At 40.4% G+C, this 19781-nt stretch overlaps 1 protein-coding gene across 1 annotated transcript in view; it reads right to left on the bottom strand.

The window, feature by feature from the left end:
- Positions 1-17303, bottom strand: part of GEFmeso (Guanine nucleotide exchange factor in mesoderm) — a 199584-nt gene extending 182281 nt beyond the window's left edge. Inside the window, exon 1 of the mRNA XM_068226715.1 lies at positions 17267-17303. Coding sequence (XP_068082816.1) covers positions 17267-17303 — 37 coding nt within the window. The remainder of the gene's footprint in view (positions 1-17266) is intronic.
- Positions 17304-19781: the final 2478 nt, after the last annotated feature.

Raw genomic sequence — 19781 nt, 5'->3', positions numbered from 1 at the left:
TCTCTCAGATCTTTCTCACACTCTTGGGACCATCTCTACTTAGAGCCTTTGGTTTTAGAAAATTCCATATTTTCTCTGTGAGCCAGTCATTATTCATGCGGAAGATGTGTCCATAAAACAACAATTTTCTCTTTCTAATTGTTGTTGTTATCGGTTCCATCTTATTTCAGTCGAACCTGCCCGTGAACCCATTTGTTGCCCAAAATCTTCCGTAGTAGCCTGCGTTCTTTTCAGTAGTTGACTGACTTGTCCTTTTCGATTCATGCATAGGGTCTCCGAAGCATATAAGCCCTCTGGTCTAACAATAGTGCTATAATGTCTTAATTTATTATTATTATTATTATTATTATTATTATTATTATTATGGAAAATAATAAAAAAGAATAAAAAAGTGATTTTATCGTTGCAAACACACAAACTCACTGCTATATGACGCGGCTGTACAGTACTCGTAAGTCACAATTACAAACGCCTGAATCAGAAAATTATGAGGGGAGAGAAGCGGTAGATAAATGGATTCTTAAAATCCACGGTTAAATCACAGTCATGTCTACATCATTTATCTTTCTCCAGTACCTTCATTTCTTACACACGTCTTTATCTAGCATCCTTTTTACCACAAATACATCTCTGTTCGTCACAGCATTGATTCTTGTTACCTCAAGCTCACTTACTTCCAGTTTTCTTTTTTTGTTCCTGGAAATTGAAAGATTAAAGAACATTCACTGATACTTTACGGTAATGGTAGTTCATTGGAACAGTCCGTTGTGGCTAATTTTCCAGAAGAGATTCACAAAAATTCTTTAGTATGTATGTTTGAAGTTAAAATATTCAGGATTCGAAACCTCAATCATTCTGTGTAAGATTAAAGTTTAATTTGTTATCAACAGATTGAAATTCTTTTCGCGTAACATTTATAAAGTTAAATTCGTAAGTTTTAATGCAATTATACGGAATTAATTAAATAATTTCTTTTCTACGCGTGGAAAGTAATATTCCTATTACTTAACAGGGACATTTTGTTCATTATAATGGCAAGTTCACATCCACTTTCTCCACATAAGTTACGCTTAAGTTATGAAACGGATCTTTTCACTGTTCTCCGTAAGTAAAGATTTGTTGCAGCCCTTCACAACCACCCTTCAATAGAAATTTGTTTCGTTTCCAAGTTGACGGAATATTGTGTCTGTTATCTACATTTGCATCTACGTTTCACTGTTTCGCTAACATTTTTTTTTCCTAGCCTTTAAACTCTCACTACATTTATTAGGTTTTCGGGAATACAGGAAGAGGAAAGGTGTAAAACTAGGAAGGAAGTCGCCATGACCTTAATTTGGGTACAGTTCTAACATTTTTATGGTGTGATAATGGGTAACCACTGCCTTCAGGACTCCTGATTGCAAACATACACCTACACGATACGTATTTCGCGCGTTAATAACTCGCTTCGGGTCTGCACAGTCTTTTTTAACATACCCCCTGCGTGACTATCTGATATTTATTGTATATCAATATGTAACGAGAAAATAAATTTGGAAGATATTTGTGTACTTTTCGTCAGTAAGTTCAACGGCTTTGCAATTATATTTGTTGCATCTTTTGTGATAAAGAAAAACGATAACATTAAGTGCTTAACTGATAGGAAACAACAGTATGAACGTAGAGATACTTCTGAACTTGAAAATTAGCAAAAGTTATCTCTTTCCATCCCGAATTTGAGGAAATTTAAATGTTACAACTCGGTATATTAAAGAACTCCTGTGGGACAAACTTTCCGACAATCTTAAAATATATAGTAACTGAATGAACGCTGATAATAATGATCTTAGGAGCAAGATACACCCAAGACGGTTACAGATTACAATCAATCAGACCAAGAGAAAAGTTCTCAAACGTCCGAATTGACATTAGGAAAAGACGAATGAAATTCTTCGGTCATCGGATTAGATTACCAGAAAATCGATTGACAAAAAGGATGATATATTATGTAACCTCGCTTAAGAACTTAACACCCTGGCTTAACGAACTTCGAAAGGACCTCAAAAACGCAGACAGGCATCCTAGACAGAGAAATATTTAGGCACAAAGTAAACAATTGGGAAGCTACATCAGAGCAAGAGACGAGCTGCTCGTATGTTTCGAGCTGTCAGCGGAGAGATGGCGTAGAATGACATCAGCAGACGAATGAGTTTGAGCGGTATCTTTAAAATTACGAAAGATCACAATATGAAGATAAAGTTGGAATTCAAGAGGACAAATTGGGTCAAGTAATCGTTTATAAGAAGGGGAGTTAGGGATTGGAATAACTTACCAAGGGAGATGTTCAATAAATTTCCACTTTCTTTGAAATCATTTAAGAAGAGGCTAGGAAATCTGCCATCTGGGGAACTGTTCTAAATGCAGATCAGTATTGATTGATTGATTTATTGATTGATTGATTGATTGATTGATTGATTGATTGATTGATTGATTGATTGATTGATTGATTGATTGGAGCAACCGCAACAAAAACAGTACAGACCAAAGTAGTTGGCAAAACGCAAACAAGCCTTCTCGGAAAGAATGAAAACCTATTGGTAAAAGGAACCCACAGAAAAAATGACTGAGTTATTTGCTTAACGTCTTTCAATATTGAGAATTTACGCTACTAATACTATTACTACTACTACTACTACTACTACTAATAATAATAATAATAATAATAATAGCATGTCATGTCATGTCGAAACACGTAAACTAAAGAGGAGTAAGCGTTATTTTCTTTCCTTAAAGACTGTATAAGCTATCTTACTACCCAATAAATTAAGTCTCGTGATTTAAAAAGTATATTATTTGTTCACTAGAGGAAGAAAACAAGTAGCTCTTAAAACTTACGCGATGCCAGAAGTTCCATATGGAAATTATTCATCACTGTTCATGCAACACAATAGAGAACAATACACAGAGCCCGCGGCGTACAGCACTGTAGTCATATCTCTACTGCATAGAAGGGTGGGTACAGAACACATTCACAGATAAGAGATACGCAGGAAAAAACAAAGGTACAAAGAATGTGTCGCCGAGCAATTCCATGGGCTTACTAAGAAGCAATAAAACTCTTGCAGACTAGCAGGTAAAACGATGAAATCATGGGCGAATTATTCATCTCACCTCTCTTAGTCATAAAGCATGGTTAAATAACTTAAATAACTTGTTTCTCCTTGAAACAGAGTACAGCATGAGACAGTTGGGATATATTTACAGAGGAGTGGAAATGATTCGACTCAAATAAAACCAAGAAGCCTTACATGGGAACTAATAATGAAATTTTATCAAAACCTTGACTGAAATTTCTCAAAGAAAATAACCATTTTTTCAACTCACTGTTGTCCAAGAAAGCTTATATTCTAAGGCATCCTCCTGGAAAATACAATAATAATTCATGTTATCAATTTTACGTCCCTCTAAACACTTTTACATTATTCGGAGATGCTGAGGTGCCATCATTTTGTCCCGCAGGAATTATTTTATCTGCCTGTAAATCTACGGACATGAGGCTGGCGTACCTGAGCACTTTCAAATGCCACCGGACTGAGACAGGCTCGAACCTGCCACCTTTGAGTCAGAAGGCCAGCGCTCTACCGTCTGAGCTACTCAGCTCAGCTGAAAATAGTTTGCTTTTCATTTTGGTCGAGGAGTAGTTCCTTTAAAGCCAGTCCCGTGGTGAAGAGGTAAGGTGCCTGCCTCTTAACGGGAGGCCCCGGGTTCGATTGCTAAGCAGTCCAACAATTTTCACTCTGAACTTAGGGCTGGAATGCGGTTTACTCACCTTCGTGAGACCAACCGAGGAATTCTTCATACGGCGCAGCACTTGGTCGCGGAAGTCAAGAATATCGTCACATTGACCACGTGTCACTCCAATATTTGTAGGCCATTTGGCTGAGCCAAGGCCCTCAATGGCCTTTAAGCCCCATGGTTTTCTCTTGAATTAGTTCCGTTAAACATTTAGAGGCTGCACACCATGTTTCGTCACTGTGTTAGACATCTTCAGTTATGTAGCAGACTTCATCAAGTTTGCTTTGTACAGTCATGGTAGCAGCATTGCAGTTGCAGATGAAGAATCCTGAAATATTTTACTTTTATCACTAGTCACGAACGATAATCTTGTTTTATTAGGACTTTTCTTGAAAAATTCGTTAAGCTGTAACTCATTATGTTATTGATTTCGCGTCTCGCTAACAACTGTTATAGTTCTTGGTAACGCGAAGGTGTCGGAATTTTGTCCCGCAAGAGTTGTTTGAAGTGCCCGTAAATCTACCGGCACGAGGGCGGCGTATTTGAGCACCTTCAAATGTAATCGGACTGAGCCAACTTGGGCTGAGAGAGCCACCTTTCTATCATCTGAAGCTTGATGTTCACGATCAAATGTTTGTCAAATTCAAGACTTTACAAGAACTGTCTTTACTTTACAAGTTTACTTGTCAAATCACTTTCAATACTTGACAAGTCTTGAGAATTCTTCAAGAGAATATGTTCTAATCGATCAAAGAATGCCAGGTCTTTGACAGAATTGATCAATGGAATTCGAGTATTAACGGTGCGCGCTATGCCGCTAAGCATGTTGGGATTGCCGGGACGAGAATCAAAGCACAAAGAATGGCTGTCTTCATGACCGAGGCGTGCTGTACGCGTATTAATTGCTAATTATAAGGCACACCCCCGGTCTAGAAAGCGAAGAATAACGGCCGAGAGAATCCGTCGTGCTGACCAGACGACATCTCGTAATCTGCAGGCCTCCGGGCTGAGCAGCGGTCGCTTGCTAGGCAATGCGCCATGGGGTTCGGTTTTACAAGGCACATCCTTGCTTATATTCAGTGAAATCCGTAGAGTACCAAAATAAAATTAATAAAAATGTAGCGTACGTAGCCCGCCTGGTGGTCATGATCATCAAGGCGTTGAAGTCTAAACGGTCTAACACCGTGGTTAGCCGGTTCGAGTCCCATTAGTCGAAAACAAATTTCACCGTCAGAATGTTGGCCGGCAGGGTAGGGGAGGTGGTGGTATACAATTTCTAATCTCTAGATTGCGTGCCAAAAGCCTGGATTCAATTTCAAGCCTTTCCGCCGTGCTCATATGGAGTGAGGGCATATGGCGCTGTTGATGGTGATTCGTCCGTCGGATGGAGACGTTAAGCCTTGAGCAGACCCCTTGGTTCTATCCGACAGGAGCAGACTATGTGCCGGAACCGGGTTTCACTCTCTCCCTTCCTACTACCATATATCTAAGTGCAAAAATGGAGGCAAGTGAGATGTTCGAGTAAAGTTGCTCTTGCTACACCCTGCGTAAATAGAAAGTTAAGTTGCAGAAAGTGCTAATCCGTGTGAACTAAGTTATATTTTCAAGTGCCTTCTTCCTTAAAAAGTAAACACCATGTCTCTGAAGGAAGTAGCTAAGAAGATATCGGCTTTTGAAGATTCCATAAAAGACTTTCAAGATCGCCTAGACTCAGCAGTCAGTGCCGCCAACCCACCGAACGTGCTCCAAGAGCTTGGAGGCGAGTTCCAGGCATTCAAGAAACAGGCCAACGAAGACATCTCTAAACTTAAGGGGGAGTTGAAGGCTCTGGAAAATCGGCTTCAGAAACAAGATATCATGGTGTTTTTTTTTGCTATTTGTTTTACGTCGCGCCGACACAGATAGGTCTTATGGCGACGATGGGACAGGGAAGGGTTAGGAGTGGGAAGGAAGCGGCCGTAGCCTTAATTAAGGTACAGCCCCAGCATTTGCCTGGTGTGAAAATGGGAAACCACGGAAAACCATCTTCAGGGCTGCCGACAGTGGGGTTCGAACCTACTATCTCCCGAATACTGGATACTGGCCGCACTTAAGCGACTGCAGCTATCGAGCTCGGTAAGAATCAAGTTTATCCTATTAATGTGAGTAAATGCAATGTAACATATCCACTGCAAATGACGTTATGGCAGGAAATACATTGCAAAAATTGCGTTGAAGATAAGGTCATTAATATTTTCCCCATGTAAATTATGGCATATTGTGCGTTTCTCTTCTTTGTATTCCACTGCTAATCCAAGAACCACAACAGCTGTTTGCCTTTCCTCCATGTTAATACACGTCGCCTACATAATACTATATGTATTTCGTAGGCAACGTAATACAAAATGTTATCAAACCTTGCCAAATCTTTTCAAATCTTGTCAAACCTTCAACAATGCTGAACAATCTTTGACAAGATTTGTCAACTTTTCTTTTGAAGTACTGAACTGAAAGAAAAATGTGGTGTACAGCAGGCATAAGCTCGCCAAGCTGGAGCTGGTGTATACTGTGGGATTAAAGATAACTTGTTAAACAGTGGATTAAAAACTGAATACCGTAGTAACAATATTTACCAAGATATATCATTTAAAGCTGAACTGTTCATTGATAGAACTTTTTACCATCTTTATCCAGTATTAATTGATATAACTCTGTCTGTTGTTCGATTGAAATGTGAACGACGCACAAAGCAGTAAAAAGACCAGCCCGTTATAGAGTGCTTCCGCGCAGCTATTCAGATCATTGCCCACGTGATTCGCATGCTTCTCTTTTACATAATAATTGATTATGTAAATTCTGTGCTTCGAAGAACCGAGTCTTCATGGAGCCATTCTGCTTAAAGATTTGCGTAAACAATTATTCACGCCAAGACAAATTATCTGCCATAAACACGACCAAGGAATGCGTGAAAAATGATGTCCAGATTTCCGTAAATAATAATCCAAGAGAATTAGCGATTGCAAGGAATTTCGCATTGTTTCTGAAAGAAACATGTTAAAAACACACACAAAATCGCCCAGGTAACTAAATGGCGCCTGAAGTTCTATAGGTGTGATAAGCGGTCCGACTGGTAAATACATTTGGAATCCTTAAAATCATCATCATCATCATCATCATCATCATCACCATCATGTGTTTAATGACCAGCTCCTTGCTCCTTGGCAGAATGCTTAGCGTTCGGTTCGAAGGGTCCCGATTTCGTTAATTCTGGTGAATTATTCTGGCTCGGTGACAGGGTGTTTGTGCTTTTCTCAATACCACCTCTTCATCTATACAAAAGACACGACACCACACCACACTGCCAACCACTACAGAAACTCGTAGATCTAACAGTAGAGGTGCATCACTGCATATAGATTTGAGATCAGGAAAACCCGTGAAATTGAGCTAAAATTCACTTGTGGTGCCGACCCAAGTGACTCGGAGAAAGAACGGGAAAGGAAAGAAACGAGAGGGAGAAAGAAAGAAAGAAAGAAAGAAAGAAAGAAAGAAAGAAAGAAAGAAAGAAAGAAAGAAAGAAAGGCCCCCCCATGGATCCTCTATGCAAACGAACGATAGCCATTCCAATAGGCTCAACTCATGAATTTATAAATGACTCCACCGTTCAGAACTGAAGCTTCTGAAACCGAATCAATAATTTAAAGTGCGACGTCTGCGAACTCACAATTTCATATTGTAAAAGAAAGCAGGAGTTAACTTCTAACGAATCAGTACGGTATGTCTTTAAGGGCAATAACGGCCAGATTTGCTCAGGTTGGATGAAAAATGTATGAACATCGTAGCCTTTGTGGCTGTTGAGGAACCATTTGTATTGATTTATGACTTACATACGGAAAGGTTGACCTTTCTGATATAGAACACATAACTCTCACCATATCGATTATACATACATGTATGCTTGGAATGCTTTATTTACAGGCCTCTAGTTGGAGGCCAACGGCCGTAGCCGTGTTGAAACACCGGATCCCGTGAGATCTCCGAAGTTAAGCAACATTGGGCGTGGTCAGGAGTTGGATGGGTTGCCACGCGCTGTTGGTGGGGGGTAAGGGAATGGAGGAAGGGAAAAGAACTGGCCACCCTACTGCACGTAAACTCCGGCTCTGGAACACCTCTGCGGAGGTTCGGACCTGCCTTCGGGCAGAATAACCCTTACCTTCTAGTTGGAGGAAACGGAATGGCATTTGCAAATGAAAATGAACAAGCCAATACTGTCAGATTTCAATGGATCTACATGTGGCTTCACCGTCATAATGAATCTCGGAGATGGTATTCTCATTGGTCAGGGAATAGCCTAGCAATTCTGAGATTAACAGCCAATTAATAAAGCCAAGGGTGTAAATAGACTTCAGTGGAATAGCTTCATGACATCAGCTTTTATCTACTAGTTAAATGTTTCTCGCTTTCTGCTCAACAGCGAAACACAATAGACTTCTCAAACAGCAACTATGTAGGGAACTTACTGATAAGCAATACAATGCCCGACCTTGAGCTACTTCTACTGTATTTTGGTTATCCACTAAGATAACTGTACTACTGGGGTATGGACGATGAGATAGGAAACGGCTAGGAGAGGGAAGGAAGCAGCCGTGGGATTAAGGTACAACGCCATCATTTGCCTGGTATGAAAATGGCAAACTACGGAAAACCATCTTCAGGCCTGCAGAGAGTGGGCTTCGAACCCACCATCTCCAGAATCACCCTAAAATTAATGGCAATACTAGGAATTCATGTACGCAATATTACAAGCACCAAGCAAAAAAATCCGATGACTAAGAGAAAGAATGTACGCCAAATTGGCTATGAAGATTATGATACCTCCCTCTCCGTTGATATAGTGGGTATAGTAATCACTCAGTAATGAGCTGCGTAGTCTATGCGGTTTAGACATGCTTGGTTCACCCAGAAAGACGAAAGTTCGATTCCCTTGCCAGGAAGTCAAAATATTTAGAAACTATATTTCCACTTCCAGAGGGCCACACGGCGCCAAGGCTCGCTCAGCCTACCCCAGCATGCACAGAAATGGTGCGCCGGCATAAATAATCAACACTGCCCCCACTCCAGTACTGAAAGGGAGGGGAGAGAGTGAAGAAGTAGAGTTGACGGCACGGTGTATGCATTGCTGTACATCCACCACTGTGCTCATTATTTAATCACAAGTGAGGATGTGGGGGCCTCTAATGTTTTGTTTATATCCGGACACAATTTCTGTGCCTACGTGTACTAGGTTAATTGCTGAGGACAAAGATAGATTGGGTATATATCTAACCACTCTCTCCCACTAGTGCCGAGGTTAAGAACTGTAGAAGTCTTCACTTATTAATCCTGCAAGGGTCTTCATTGCTTGTACAGAGATGGTTTTGCTATAGTTGTTACGTAGTATGAACTCAGTTGGGTCCAGGCTAAAGAGAGAAGGCTGAGCTAGAGAATTTTCGTCTGTTGAAGTAACTAGATTAATACTGAATTACACCTCATATATGTATATATACCACACTTGGCCAACTTAAACTCGCAGAATTAGATGTTCAAGGGAAGGATAATGCCTTAAATCCCAGAAACTGACACTATCCTGTAGATAGAAAATCAATTTAGTAAACTCAACATAAGAGTTCTTCGGCAGCCAGATTCGGTTAGATTTTTCAGGAACCACACCTGTAGTAAGTAAGGTGAGTATACAATGATCCTGGTCCTTGGTTTTCCACATATTTTGAACTACTTCGGCCAATGTGAAGTAGTTTCATCATCACCCTTCGGATATTTATTAGGCCTACACTACTTTGCACAGCTATATAAATCATAATCACAAGTTCTTGTCCAATACCATGATGTTGCGCCAATTGTGTGCAACATACCAGTCAGAACTCACGACATAATAAATAAAGGAACTGCAAGTTTCCACGAATTAGTTCAGATTCGTACAGATAATAAATAATTTTCAGGCTGTTGGCAAGCTTCTCATGAACAATATTTGCAACCAGGTTTGAAGAGAGATAAAGCCTCTCACCCGGAGGCCCCGGGCTCGATTCCCAGCCAGATCAGGGATTTTTACCTGGTCCTGAGGTACCTGACGGTGATATGGAGACCCCAATCTAGAAAACCAAGAATAATAGCCCAAAGGATTCATCACACTGAAAAAGCGTCACCTCGTAATTTGCAGGCCTTCGGGATGAGCAGCGGTCGCTTGGTAGGCCAAGACCCCGACAGTGTTGTAGTGCCATGGTAAAAAAAAAAAAACTCTGGTGGTGCGGTCAAGGGTAACTTAATCTAAAGCCTCCGGCATTCTGAGCATTCCACTGCATACCTCGGATACTGTTTGTGTACATGCATTCTTCCATGCATCAGAATGGACAAAATGGAAAGGGGTGGGACTTCCTCTTGATGAACCCGTCTAAGTTTGTGTTTGAGTGTTGCTCGGAGTTAAATGTCAGTTTCTGCAATTCCATACTTTAAAATACCCTTATAGATCTCCGCCAACCAACTGAGACTTCTGAAGTAGAATGAAATGAAATGGCGTATGGCTTTTAGTGCCGGAAACGTTCGAGGACAAGTTCGGCTCACCAGCTGCAGATCTGTTGATTTGACTCCCGTAGGCGACCTGCGCGTCGTGATGAGGATGAAATGATGATGAAGACGACACATACACCCAGCCCCCGTGTCAGCGAAATTAACCAATTATGGTTAAAATTCCCGACACTGCCGGGAATCGAACCCAGGACCCCTGTTACGCTAACCATTTAGCCATGGAGCCGGACTCTGAAGTAGGATAACAAACGTTTACAGATTCTTTTAGCTGGCAGTATAAAGAGGTGAGCGTAAAAAGTTATCCTTTTTTTCCGGATAATGCTTGATATCTTTTCGGTGTGGGCGTATATTTCTAAGTTGCTCCGAAGTCTGTAAACACCATCTTTGAGGTTGGGACCAAGATTTTTTCGGAAAATCCTTCTTTACTTAATTGCTAGTTTTACAAGTAGGCTATGTTTTCGAAGTCTTAAACATTCTGCTGCATATAATGCTTCAGGTGATTTTTTTTCATTTCGAGAGATAACCTTTTTGTTATATATGTTTTGAGTGAATCGGAAGGCTGTTTCAAATTTATTGACACGAATTAAGATGGCGAACTTCTCAGAATTGTCGGATTCAATCAATTCACCAGAATATTTGAATCTTTCCACTTAACATGGGTAGTCAGAAGATGTGGTAGAACATGTTTGAAATGAAGTGGGTTTTGGGTTTTGATATAGGAGATTTTGAGGCCAATATTAACAGCGCATTCATGCAGGTAACTGATTTGTTGAGTAGCTAATTCAAGAGAGGAAGTAAGGAGAGCGAGATTATCTGCAAAAGCAAGGCAATCAATACTGATGCCATTACGAGTTCGTCCCATTTCAACTCCATTAGTAATTCCTTCAGACTGGAGAACATGTCTCCATTCCGGATGAAACTCTCGAGAGCACAGTTGAAAACTATTATCATTCTTCTTCATCTTCGAATAACCATTTTGAGGGTACGATAAATCAACTTTGTTACTTTTCCTTGCATTTTACTTTTGAGAATTTTGAGAAAAATACTGGGACCTGTAAGAAACAACAGTGCCGCATTTAGACTACGATCAAACAGAGAGGTATATTTAAATGTTAAAAACTGACAACTGTAATGAGGAAAAGAAGACTCCAGTTTTTTGGACACATTTATAGAATGAATAACAATAGACTAACTAAACAAATCTTCAACTTATTGAATAGTTACAAATCCAAGCCAACGTGATTTATTGAAATTGAAAAGGATATGAAAAACGCTGCAATTAAAATAGATACGATAAAAAATAGAACACGTTTCAGAGAAGTAACACGAAAGGCAGGATTTCAGAAGAAAAGAAATTAACAACTGGAAGAAAATGGACTCAAGAGGAAAATGAACAACATTCTCAGAAAATGAAGGAAGTTTGGAAACGAAGAAAATTATCATTATTATTATTATTCACGCGTAGGAGATTTTTCTTTTTAATCTGATGACGTGTGATGCATCTTCAGGGTGCGCTAATCATCGAAATATTGTTCTTCATATTAGGCCAGGCTATCAACAGGAGGTCCAGTATTATTACTCCCCTATTTTCTCCCAGATAATTAAGATGTCTGATGAATAACGGTCTTCCCAGTAGTGGGACGCTGTGGGTAGTAGAAAGGTTGTATTCATTCGTTAAGTTCAGGTTTAAATCAAGAAAACCACAGGTGGCGAGCACTGTAGTTTTCATGGTGCCTTCAGGCATCAACAAAGGAATTATGAAAGATCAAGAACAATATCTACTTCATCTTGTTTTTTCATAAATTGCTGCAGTAGGTTTGGTCTCAAAAGTTACTAGGTTAATGCAGTCCACCAGATTGTCTACTCCCATCAGAAATCTGAAATGCAGGATGAGAAGTTATTATCTGTAAAGGACAACTACCACTAATTTTAAGGTTACGATCAGCCATTCGCTACAGCTCGCCTACTCTATCTTGTAGCATTAAATGCCAGTCACCCCGCTAACTAACAGGTCCTCTGTCAGCAGTCACGCCAACATCTTCTGGGTTTACCCCACAGGTTCTCTTCTCCAGTGTTCCCTCACACATCCTCATCCTAGCATCCGATGTGCTCGCTTTCTGACGCAAGTGAAGTTAACATGTGACCGAAATGAAATGGCGTATGGCTTTTCTTTTTTTCTTTTTTGCCGGGAATGTCCGAGGACAAGTTCGGCTCGCCAGATGCAGGTCTTTTGGTCTGACTTCCGTAGGCGACCTGTGCATCGTAATGAGGATGGCATGATGATGCTAGGGGCTTTACGTCGCACCGACACAGATAGGTCTTATGGCGAATCATGATGATGAAGACGACACATACACCCAGCCCCCGTGCCAGAGAAGTTAACCAATTATGGTTAAAATTCCCGACCCTGGCGGGAATCTAATCCGGGACCCCTGTGACCAAAGGCCAGTACGCTAACCATTCAGCCATGAAGCCGGACAACATGCTACTGATGCTTGGTTTGCGTGGACCCAAATCAAACACAACGGCGCAACGGGCCGAAGGGCCATGGCCCACCAAGCGACCGCTACTCAGCCTGAAGGCCTGCAGATTATGAAGTGTCATGTGGTCAGCACGACGAATCCTCTCGGCCGTTATTCTTGGCTTTCTAGACGGAGGCCGTCAACTCACCATCTGATAGCTCCTCAACTGTAATCACGTAGGCTGAGTGGACCGCGAACCATCTCTCAGATCCAAGTAAAAATCCCTGACATGGCCGAGAATCGAACCCGGGCCCTCCAGGTAAGAGGTAGGCACGCTACCCCTACATCGATAGGACGCCATTCTGCATGGATATCCTCGATTAATTAATTGTCTTTCCACATACAATCGACGAACTCCTGATGAAGATTTCACTGATGCGGTGCTGGTCGCAGTAATACTACCATTGGTTACGAAACTCTCACAAAGTAAGGCTCGGAATTCCGTGAAAGCCAGAAATGCTTAACTGGGAGTGGTTTTTACAGGTCCTACCAAAAGCTTAAGGACACCTGCATATTTCATGAACATGATTCCTGTCCTTAAACTTTTCGTCTCAGGCATACGATTGTTTACAGTGAACTAGGGCGTATTTAGAGGAAAATTTTCTGAAATTTTCATTAAAATATTGCACTTTGTTTCGAAGTTATTGAAGTTCTTGTTTATAATAACTGGAAAGAAAATAGCTATTTTTTTAATACTTGAGGAGATCTCGACAGTACAATATGGGAATTACAATTTTTGTTGTGGAGAAACAAAGATATCCATAGAATATTTATAATTGTAATAGAGAAAGAGAATATATTTCCATTTAAGAATATCCCCTCTTTTATAGCTCGCAACAGAACTACAGAAAGTGGTGAAAAACAAACATTCCTTGACCTTGGATGGACAGGAGACCCCTCAAGCTACCGAGATCATTTGTGTGTTACGTTGTAGCGGGACATCTCCAATACAACACAAAACCGATCTCTGTAGGTTCAGGGGCCTCCTGTCCAGCCAAGTTCAAGGAATGTTTTTTCTTTACCACTTCCTGTTGTTCTCTTGCGAGCTCTGGATCGGGAGATATTTTTAAATAGAAACATATTCAGTTCTTCTATTATAATTATAAATGTTGTTCAGGTAAGTGTATTTCTCCACAACAATGGTTATTAATATAATCCTCATATTATACTGTCCAGATCTCCTCACGTATTAAATAATAGCTATTTTATTTCCAACTGTGATACATTTAAAACATAGTAACTTCAAAGAGTGATATTATAATGACAATTTCAGCAAAGGTTCCTCTAAATATGTACCGGTACTACTTCCCTGTAAAAGAACTCATGAGCGTGAAACCAACATTTTAAGGACAGGAATCATGTTCGTGAAATGTGCAGGTGTCCTTAAACTTTTGGTAGGACCTGTAGTTATGAAAATATTAACATCTCGTGTATTTTCACTTAAGTCAATTAATAATAGCCTTAACAACAAACGGGTGAAGAAGTTTGCCACGAATTAGGCGTATACATTGTTGAAGTACGTATAACACATTACTGTATACAAACCCTACTTATTATTAAAACATTTTGTTTTCATACAGTAACATGCCTAATTCATTAACCTGTGCAAGAAATGGGGCTTGTAATATGCATATTGGTCGACTGTATTGTCGACCTCAAACCCAACGATCGCCCTGTCCTATGACAAGGAGGATACAAATATAACAGATGGTACGGCTCTCAATCATTCCCTCCAAGCTGTATTGTCTCATGTTTCCCCCTTGTCCCCAGCTTCAACAAATTGAGTTAGCTTTAAAAAGTGACCTCGAGTCTTACGCGTGACCGAGCGATGCTTGTAATACGGCCTCTGACCCTTGACCCGCGGCCTGAGGCCAGCCCAGCAACAAGTGAACCTACCTGCACCAATTATGGCTTAGTTCACAACTTTCTCCTACGAAACCCACTGGGGACACTAGTACCACTGCTCGTAAGTACATTCCAACGTTAAAAGACTAAGATTTAAGTAAGATTTAAGTCTAGGTATTCAATAAGGAGCTCGATCATAACGGAACGACTTAAAATAGTTACTTGCCTGGTGTAGTTAACAGGTTCTGCAACGCCGACTTTTTATAAGATCCAACCAAGCATGCCTGTTTAACTTCGTACCTAGTAGGTCATGTGACAACCACATTACTGTGGTCTCTTTTCCAGTGTGTATGTGTAATATCGGCTTGAATCTAGTATAGGTACTTAAGGTCCAACAAACTAGGTAAGATTTCATTCCCGCAATTTCATTGAGCAAGTTTATGTAAAACAATGCGGGACTGTGTATTATACATCCTACTGACTACACCTCAGTAAAAGGGATCTACAATTTAAGCAAGTTTGTTTTACGTGACTGTTGATAACGTGAGTCTCGTGGTGTAGGGATAGCATGCCTTCCTCTTACCCGGAGGCCTCGAGTTCTATTCCCGGCCAGGTCAGGGATTTTTACCTGGATGTGAGGACTGGTTCGAGGTCCATTCAGCCCAAGCGATTAAAATTAAGGAGCTATCTGACGATGAGATAGCGGGTCCGGACTAGAAAGCCAAGAATAACGGCCAAGAGAATTCGTCATGTGGACTACACGACACCTCATAATCTGCAGGCTTTCAGGCTGAGCAGCGGTCGCTTGGTAGACCAAGGCCCTTCGGAGCTGCTGTGGCATGGGGTTTGGTTGATATCGTGATCAGTTTTACGACGAATCCGAACCAATGGAAAGGCGCTTTTCATCTCAAAAATTGGCCGGGATTGGTGAGAATCAGTATCGATGCCACTCGACTATCATGCCCTTATTAATAGAACGACTTGAGTTGAACCCTCGCATGGTACGTGAGAAGAACACGCGAAGCTACCAATACATTTTCTGCCGAGAATATGGTCAAATAAGCAATAAGAACAATTTTAGCAATAGTGGTACGTTGACAAGAATAACTTGTTTTTGGTTCAAAGAGGCTTTAGAAAGAAATAGATAATCCGATCCATATATTAAGAACACGATGGCAGTAACAAATTACAAAAATGGAGACTGTTTATGTGGAACACAGACCACAGGGTTGTAACATTTCGAAATTCCCACATGCTTTTGGTCGGAAATCGAACTGTGGCAGCCTTGGAGAGAAAAGGCAGTGTCTATGCCACTCTTATCACGGTCCCGCTTCCTCATTAAATTAAATCCGATAAAATATAGGTATAATGGGTACAAATGCCTTTGCTGGCAGGACGTAGTGTTTACAGTGCACTATGTCTTCTGGTATGGGCTAGAGCAATATTGTTACTTTCATTGATCTGTCTCAGCTTTATCCTTGGCTTTGACAAAATGAAAGTGACTGAGATATGAGTGATGCTAGTAATGCCATTCCTTATGCAGCCAGTCCCTGGTATGAATGGTGTGAAAATGTTGCTCATAGGGTCAGTTGGTGCATGCATGTCAGTGGGCTTGACAGACTGATATGTAATAGCAACTTCTGGCTCAGTGAGGAAAGCAACGGGAAACTACCTCACTCCTCATTTCCCTAGTACACCTTTTCAGTGATGCCTAGGACATTTATGACAGCTGATGTCGGAGCTGTTGAGGATCCAACCAGCCTTCGGGCAGAGGACTAAACATACATACACAATGGGCACAATCCAAGCATTTTGCTTAGTAAGAGAACTTGCTTACCTTTGAGTATCTTCATTCATAATCGTGCACCGTCTTTAAAAAAAATTCTGCCTCAGAACGATCACACTAAATACTATCACAGACTTTCACTAATAATACCAGACAATAAACACTCACTTAAATTCACACACTTCACGCCGCGTTAGTAGCACTAGGACAGAAGCACAACAACACAAAAAAACCAGCGCAAACAACTTCACAACACTGCGAAGAAACATGTACAACACTGACGTTTATAATTTCGCAGAAAAGAACGAGGACAAAGATATTGCCGCTAGCCACTTCGTCTCCAGTAAATGTTCTAATGACTCTCACGGTACACTTTCCTTTTAAAAAATTTTACAAGTTCACTTTTTAAAACGCTCGTGAAAGGAAGTAATGGATGAAAATGAAATTCTAGAACGTTCTCTTATGGATAGGCTGCGTATACAGATCAAATGAACAGTGTAGACAAACTGTTCAACTTTTAGAACACATTTATGGATGCACTTTACGCGTGGAATCTCTCACATCCTTGCAATTCTATTTGAACTCGAGACAGACAGTTTCGCGGATGAGATCCTCACAGAGAAGAAACGTTAAGACACATGGATAGAGAGACGGTCGACCACAACGGACAATGGACCCGGCGAATCTGAGAAGAGACTTGCTTAAAGGAGGTGGGCGAGACACTGACATGTAATTGGGTACGTCCGGTGCCCCCGAGATTCATCTCGTCTTCCTTACTCACCCGCAGCATCAGCCGTCTTGCTGTTCCGGGAACCCATCCTAGTCACACACTACTCTCACATGCTATTGTCTCATTGAACGTGTATTGCAGATTAGTATAGCAATTTAACTACGTTCGTCAAGCGTCTCCCAAGGTCAAGCCAGCGGAAACTTTAACGACATACCAAAGACTAGTACTTACTACTTACCCGAGATTCTAGTACTTATTTTCCTTCTTACAGTCGCTTTGGTTTCCCAACTACATTCTGCGAAAAATGCACAACGAGCTTCCTTCTCTAATTAAAACTTACTCACTCCAGTGAAAACTAGATCACACAACACACGGAATTACACAGAACACTACTGCTCAGGCACCAGATTCAAACGGTGCGCCTGACGTAACACAACACTGAAAGACTAGACAATAGAAATATTGTGATCTTAATGTTAAAATTCAGTGAATTTTTTATAGGAAAGGAAATTACGTTTTGCTTTGTTGGAAATACTATTCTTCCTGATTTAGTGCATTTCAAATTAACCAAAATAGTCTCTCTTTGAATATAGATATTTCTATACAGGATGAACAACAATTATGGAGTATTATAACTTTTAACATTTTAGTTTTATTGAACATTTTAAATATAGAAGTTGTTAATGATATAATTTTTGGTATTATGCACATAATTTAGAAAAACATTTTCACATGTACAGAGAGTTATTAAAAAGAAACAGTTTGATTAGGTAAGAGTAAGCTATTTACCAACTGATCTTAATCACAGTAATAAATTTAGCCTAGAAAAAATAAAAATGATCATTATATTTTGGACTCAAAATCCTAAAAATTATGCATATGGGATTTCCATGTTAATACTATAGGTAGCAATTCGAGGCCCTAAATGAGAAACGTGTACACTACTGTAACAATTCTTTTTGTGGCAATAAAATCAGAAATTAGTTTTCACCGCCTCCTTTTTAACTTAAAATATTTCGGATAAACCTTATTTTGTGTAAAAAAAAAAAACAGGCTGTATAATTTCTTGGAAAGTTTTGGCTGGCTCATTTTTGGCACCTTACTGTACCATAGGAACTAAAGAATGTACCATAATATTATAAAGATATCAGACTAGGTATCTGAATTACTTCAAAATCGCTCATAAACTGCCTCTAGTCTGCAGGAGAGTAGCAACTGACAACAATTAATTATCATCTGTCTCCAAAAAGGAAATTCCAGCATGGTAAGTTCACCGTCTAATAATCGGAAGGACTAGCTGCAGAAGCAATAAACTAAAATAAAAGAGAATCTTGTAGAAGAGAAACAACCTCAAAGAATGAGAATATTTAAGAAATCAGGACTATGAAGGGCGTTAAAAACTTTTTTTTTAACCCCACAGGCAGTAGGTGGCATTCGAGACGCCGCCGCTTCGCTAAGATGCCAAGGAACCACTGTTCCCCATTTTCTAGGAATTTTGTTTGAACTAGATTTTATTCAGGTACTCTTAACGCACTGTTCTCCGAAGCCAGGTTTTGTCACTCACCTCTCATTACAAGCAAGCAGAACATGCTGAACGCTCCACCATCGAGTGCAGATTTGATGGTCTCCTTAAAAATGTATTACTACTACAGTGCGTAGAGCTGCAAGAGTCGTTCACTGAGGTTCAACCACGAAATGATACTATAGCTCTTAGAGGTGTTACTCACAAGATACATAATCCAAGAACAGAACGTCACAAGTATGGAAGAATATCTGTATACATAAATGAGAAGTCTCTGTAACTGATAAGAGTAAGGGAATAACCGGCCTTATTTCTACGAACCTTAAGCAATTATGTTGATGAGGAAGTGAGCTGATCCCTGGAGGAGCGTGCTTAGTCAGTCCAACAGAGAAAGCTATTTCAATTAAGAACACTTGGTAACTAGACCTACTTTTTATGCGATCAGCGGCACTGAATTGTAAGTGCAACTAGCAGAAGCGACATTGTGAACGAATGACCTTGAGCTCTTAACACAATAACCGGCACAAAATTCACTCTTACATAGGTAGCAAAAATGTTCTGGTTCCTTGGCTTAAAGATCATCGTAGTGGCCTTTGGTTCAGAGGGTACTGGGTTCGTTTACCGGTCAAGCCAGGAATTTTAACTGTGAATGGTTAATTTTTCTGGCTCGGGAACTGGGCGTTTTTGACCGTTACGCACTCCTTTTACACCAAACACATCCTTCTACCAATCACCATTCAGACACATTGTAATGCATACATTCGTCCACATAGGGTTGGTGTGAGTAAGGCATCTGACCGTAAAACAAGGCTTACCCAAATGCAGTGTTAACCACTAGTAATTCGGAAAAGGCTAGGAAAGAAGAAGAAGAATTCATTAAAATATTTTACAGCCTAATACTTATTACTTTGTTCTATACAAGCCGATTAATGCCCCGCCCCCGTGGGTGGGGGCGGTAGAATAACACCCACGGTATCCCCTGCCTGTCGTAAGAGGAGATTAAAAGGGGCCCAGGGTTTCTGAACTTAGGAGCGTGGGTTGGCG

The sequence above is a fragment of the Anabrus simplex genome, chromosome 1, assembly GCF_040414725.1.
Source record: "Anabrus simplex isolate iqAnaSimp1 chromosome 1, ASM4041472v1, whole genome shotgun sequence".
Taxonomy (NCBI): domain Eukaryota; kingdom Metazoa; phylum Arthropoda; class Insecta; order Orthoptera; family Tettigoniidae; genus Anabrus; species Anabrus simplex.
This window is presented reverse-complemented; position numbering and strand designations above follow the sequence as displayed.